The sequence below is a fragment of the Cottoperca gobio genome, chromosome 14, assembly GCF_900634415.1.
Source record: "Cottoperca gobio chromosome 14, fCotGob3.1, whole genome shotgun sequence".
Lineage (NCBI taxonomy): Eukaryota > Metazoa > Chordata > Actinopteri > Perciformes > Bovichtidae > Cottoperca > Cottoperca gobio.
The window spans coordinates 100,775-106,110 of NC_041368.1; the positions used below are offsets into that span (position 1 = coordinate 100,775).

General features: G+C 40.3%; 1 protein-coding gene across 1 annotated transcript; it reads right to left on the reverse strand.

The window, feature by feature from the left end:
• Positions 1-979: 979 nt before the first annotated feature.
• LOC115018433 (non-histone chromosomal protein HMG-14-like) lies at positions 980-4,065 on the reverse strand. Its single transcript, XM_029447351.1, has 6 exons — positions 3,869-4,065; positions 2,542-2,559; positions 2,367-2,396; positions 2,237-2,278; positions 2,054-2,161; positions 980-1,956 (listed from the first exon to the last, which is right to left on the reverse strand). The coding sequence occupies exons 1-6, from the start codon at positions 3,884-3,886 to the stop codon at positions 1,909-1,911; spliced, it is 264 nt and encodes an 87-aa protein (XP_029303211.1). The 5' UTR covers positions 3,887-4,065; the 3' UTR covers positions 980-1,908.
• Between the last annotated feature and the right edge of the window lie 1,271 nt (positions 4,066-5,336).

The following is a 5,336-nucleotide window of genomic DNA, read 5'->3' on the forward strand; positions in this document are numbered from 1 at the left end:
TGCCCATGTATACATTGTGAAACTTCAAAGCTACTGTACGTTTGTTTCATGTTCCTCTGGCTGTGATAATATCCTGCCTCATGCAATTCCAATGTTAGTGATAGGGGACAAAATCCAGTGAAATTCATCCAGTGAGGATGCATGTATTAAGGACTGAGCATTGTATCACTCCTCCTTCACTTGAATTATATTGTAACTTGCATCCGGAAAGATGTGAATAAGCAATACCATGTTATAGCTTCATCAGGAAGAAGAAAAAGATAAAGTGAATCTTGTGTGTACTTCCCTTCTTACTTTCTCTGCAAACCCGTCACAGCAGAGCCGGAAGAGAATGCACTTCCGTTATTGCAACAGATATACGCAAGGTGCACGACACTATCACTTTGTTTCCAAGCAGAGGCTACATATAATTTAGTGAAAAGTGATGCAAATGCATCACAATCTGAATTAGAGTAAAGCAGCTGTCCGTGGTGCTGAAAATGTTCTTTCATTTGCTTTGATAGGGTTTGTAAAACCATTATTTAATAGATGACAGGAAACATTTGAAATGATTTTACAGCACTTCCTTCAAAATAATGCTTTGGCTATTACACTTTTGTATTGCCTTTTTAGTCCCCTAATAAGTGCCACACCATATTGAACTGGTCCTCTTCACATTTGAGCTACATTACAAAATACAAGTTTTAAAATAAAGGTTTAGCCTATATTTGCCAAAGAATTACATGTACTCCAACATGTTGTACTTTACCAAACTTACATACTAAAACTATGTGTAAACGATTCAGTGACTTACTGCTAATATAAAATATCACTATATATGCTGAATCAATGTAACATGCTTTCTTGCAGTATTTATTTTTAACAAAGCCTCATTAGCAAGATCTTTTTAAATCCAGTTCAATGTTTTTAGGACAATGAGTTAATGTTGCTAGTCTTTTATCAGCAACCTTAATAGTTAACTTTTCAGAATGAAACAGCGTAAAAACTACCAACCAAGTTTTATTGGCAGTAAAATCATTACACAGGTACATCTATAAACAAATAAAAAGAAACGGCACACTATCTTAAACCCACATGAATATTGCTACTGCTGGTATGCATTTGACATCTCAAATAAATGTACAGTTTGTCTGTTGGACTGGGAAGCCAGTCTCAACAGTTTGCTTTTTATGGTTACACACCTCATTAACTTGGCTAAGAAAACAAATTCCATTTTTACCATCCTAACAATGTACCATTACACACTGCATATAGAAAATTGAAAACCTTTTTCACAGCAGCTATACAAATTTATTGCGATGCTATCACAGAACAGAGACACAACCAACACACGCAATGCACAGTTCTGAAAAGGAGAGCTCCAGTACTAGGGATTTTAGCTTTATTGATCAGATTGATTAAGAAAACTGCATGAGTACAAAGCTTACACACATTCTAAAACACTGTTCTTCATTAGAAACAATAAAACAATAAGTTGCCCTGTGATTTTGTCCATCCCCACCCCAGCACAGATTACATACGCAGTCCCTTATAAAGCATATGGAATGTAATCCACGCAGCCGAGCTCTTCCGGTTGTTGCCCCAGTTCTTGTGAACATTGTGCTTGCGTGTTGACAAACTTGACACAGTAACCTGTCCTGCACCCTCCCTTCCTTCACATTTAAAACTGAAATTAAATCCACTGACAGTAACAACAATGACCGCAATTCTTTATGGCGATGCACAATTGTGGGATGTGACGAAATTCCCGTCTCCAAATTGATTTTTTCTTTCATTAAAAAAAAGTGTTCTCTACAATCAAACTACTAAAAAACTTGTATTTAGAAAATAGTTGATAAAAATATTCCCCTGAATTGTACAAGAAAAGAGGTACAGGGAGCACTGGTAAAAGATGTGGTATGAGAGATGCTATTCTGCTGCCTCATCTTTTTGTTCGGCTGTGTCTGTAGCTGGTGCCTGGAAGACAAAGTTTAGAGTGTCAAAATGGAATCATTAACTTTGATCTGCATGTTAATATCTATATATACTGTATACATGTATGTATCAGCATTACCTCTTCCTCAGCTTTGGCTTCTCCATTCTCCGCAGGGGCCTCTGGTGCTTTCTCCTCAGGCTTGGATTTCTCCACCTCCTTGGCTTTCTTAGGCTTAGCAGGTCCCTTCTGCAAACAAAAATATTAACCACATTCAGTCAACAATTGAGAGTCTAATCAGAAGTAATCAAAACCAGGTCCCACCTTTGGCTTAGGTTTGGCCTCTGCCTTTGCAGGTGCAGGTCTCTGTGTAGACAAAAAGCATTGTCAACACTAAGAATGCACTTAACAGCATGCATATTGTCTGTGGCAGTCTGGGCTTGTCTGTACTTACTTCTTTCAACCTGAGAGATCTCCTCTTGGGCTACAGAGACAGGGACAGACATGGTGATTACTTTGAACATATCAGCCAATGGCTCCCACTGATGGGGTGTTACTGACCCCTGGTGGGATCACAGAAAATGAAGACAACACAGATACCATTAAAATGAGATTTAATTATTCCTTACCGCTGATTCTCCTCCTGCCTGTCGGGATAAAAGAAAGAAAATGAGGTTAAGGAAATTAAGGCATTTGAATGTGCCTGTGTTGTGTTTAAGTGGTCCTGCGGAGTGGGTCATGGGCTTTAAGTATTAGTTATGTAACTCAAGTGGGCGTTTCCAGACAGAACATTGTCCTATGTCTGCACATCCAGCTTCATACATAATTTAGTTCAGACCAAGCATTGTGATTGGCTGAGAAATGTCCTAAAATCTTGGAGAATGGAGCTAATAACCTGGAAGAGTTGGACTCACTTCTTAATGCGCATATTTACAGCCATTATATCAACTAGGAATATTACTTAACAACATATCAAAAAGTCATCATTTAACAGCATAACATAGTATAATAACACAGCGTCATGTGCCCGTGCTCTCCCTGCACCTCTCTACTGTAAAAGTCCGGTGGGGGGGGTGCTCCGCCTCCTCACGACACATCCATTCATTGGTAATAAATGGGATTGCCAGTGTGCAGTGAAAACCGAGCCATGGAGCGAGCGTTCCCGCCATGAATTTGAAAAGAGTCACTCCGAGATGCTCAGCGACTCAGTCGATCTGGTAGCAGAATCTACTAGAACCCCAGCAACAGGAGCAGCGCTGTGCTGACGGAGGCTCGCCATTGCATAACCTACGAATGGCCTGAGCCGATCATACACCGAGAGAACACGACGAACGCCTTTCAATAAATGTATTAACAAACAGCACACATGCACGCTAGGTTTATCGCAGTAAGCCATTCTAAAATCATAAAATGATCATAAAAGTGCCACACGTAAGCCGCAAATATGTGTTAGTGCCCACACAAAATTAACGACCTTACCATTAAAGCCCACCGAAAGCCTTTGCTAGCGTTACATTAAAGGTTCTATTCTCACAGAGAAACTTGAGTATCCAGCGTGACGATCCAGATAGGAAACAATCAATATGCCGCCAACTTTCTCTGCAGAAAAGGCATCCATCGACAGAGAAAACGACCCCGCTTTGCCCTACACTGCAACAAGCTAAGTGTATTTATACAAAATTGCAACTGTGCCTGTCACCATCCTGCGGGAAAAAGAGACTCACCGAAAAGCACTTGCACAAAGATAATCACTACACGAGAGATAGGAGCAAGAATCAAAACAGAACTCCTGCTGCAAGCCGCAACATTGTTCACATTCACCCGGAACACAAGACGGACATTTGCAGCAACATTTTAACAACTCTGACCGCAAGCTAACGAGACCATTTCATTAAATGCAGCTGGGGGTTATAAATGCAGTACTACTGAATGTATGAAAGATGTCGGTCTACTCACTTTGCTCCTTTTAGGCATGGTTGGTTTGCGTGGGGTGTTTTGAAAAAAGAAAAAAAGCTAAATGTTACTCAATACAGAAGAAATGACAGGGGCAGGCTATATTGTGAATAAGGCTGTACCAGGACAGTCTAATACAGCGCAGCGAGACGTTAATGTTCCATTGGAAGAAGAACTAGCTCAAACCGGATTGGATTCTCCCCCTCCCTCCCTATTCAAACCGTTATAGTTCCTGCATGATTGACGGGGCTCTATCCCGCCCCCGCTGCCCGGTGATTGGGCAACACTGTGGTCAGCAACATGATTTCAAATCTATGCTCTTACCTGTGTGGATACGTCACACGTCAGTCAACAAACATGGAGAGACGTTTGTCTCTCTGTGCACCATGTGCTGTAACAAGGCAAAATGTCATTAAATGTGCCTTCCACCTCACTCACAGATATATTTGGTGTGTTTCCCACCAAAGGCTACATTTGAACATGTTCGAGTACTGTCTGTGATAGCAAACCAATTCTGCGCCTTTAACACGAGTGATACAAGAAAATGTGGTTCACATATTAGCAGGAGATTGAGAGGGGTATGTGCTCCCCCAGCCAAGTCTTGTATTTTAGCTCGAGAAAATGGCGACAGGATACGTGTGGATAGGCCACAGCTCCTCGCATGTGTACCTCTTGTGCAACCTTCTCAATGTGTTGTCACCGTGCACTTGCTCCATTGTGAGAGTGCAATTCAAACATGATTCCAGTGGAAAGGAACACGGGGCGCTCCAGCTTCTGCAGCTTTGTGTTCCAGTCGTTCAGACATTCAGTGAACGATACAGACAGTGCTCCTTCTTATTTCTCCTCCAACACTGACCACAGTGATATTGTTGTTGCACTGCCCATAAAACAGTCAGTAACTTAGACGTGTTATTTATCAAATTAGTGCCCTTCCATAGGGACTGTACGTATTATTATATTAATGCGCTTTTTCAAAAATGTATCTGTTACCCATATTTTACATTTCACTGGAAATTAGGACAAATATTCATTTTTGTAAAGAGTCTTCATTTAATTTTATCCTTGGATTATAAAACTTGAACAAAGAGCTCTATTTGAACATGATTCAACCCTTTTGACTATATGTCAAGCAGATGAAATAAGAAAAAAAAACAATACATATCCTTTAAATTGGGGTATACAATTGCTTTGCTCATAGTGCCATAATATTTTGGCATGTTGGGATATGATTATGGTAATGATGATTTGTAGCATATTAGGCATAATTAAAAATTCCAACCAACCATCACAGATCAAATAATCAAGTAAAAATGCTTTTCTTCTCTTCTTCAGTGGGTCACCTTTTAAATGATCCCTCCCTGCATTCTGGACAGTCCCACTTCCTGCTTAGGCAGGAAATACATCACAATAAGAATAACTTTGACACAACAGATTCTTCTACTTGCATTGCAAATCAGCAAGAAGAACGCCA

Bases quoted from the DNA above. Each gene is read 5' to 3' on its own strand.
- LOC115018433 (XM_029447351.1), bottom strand. The intron at 2,279-2,366 runs GTAAGTACAGAC...TTGTCTACACAG, and splicing joins GATCTCTCAGGTTGAAAGAA to AGACCTGCACCTGCAAAGGC. The intron at 2,162-2,236 runs GTGGGACCTGGT...TTTTGTTTGCAG, and splicing joins AGGCCAAACCTAAGCCAAAG to AAGGGACCTGCTAAGCCTAA.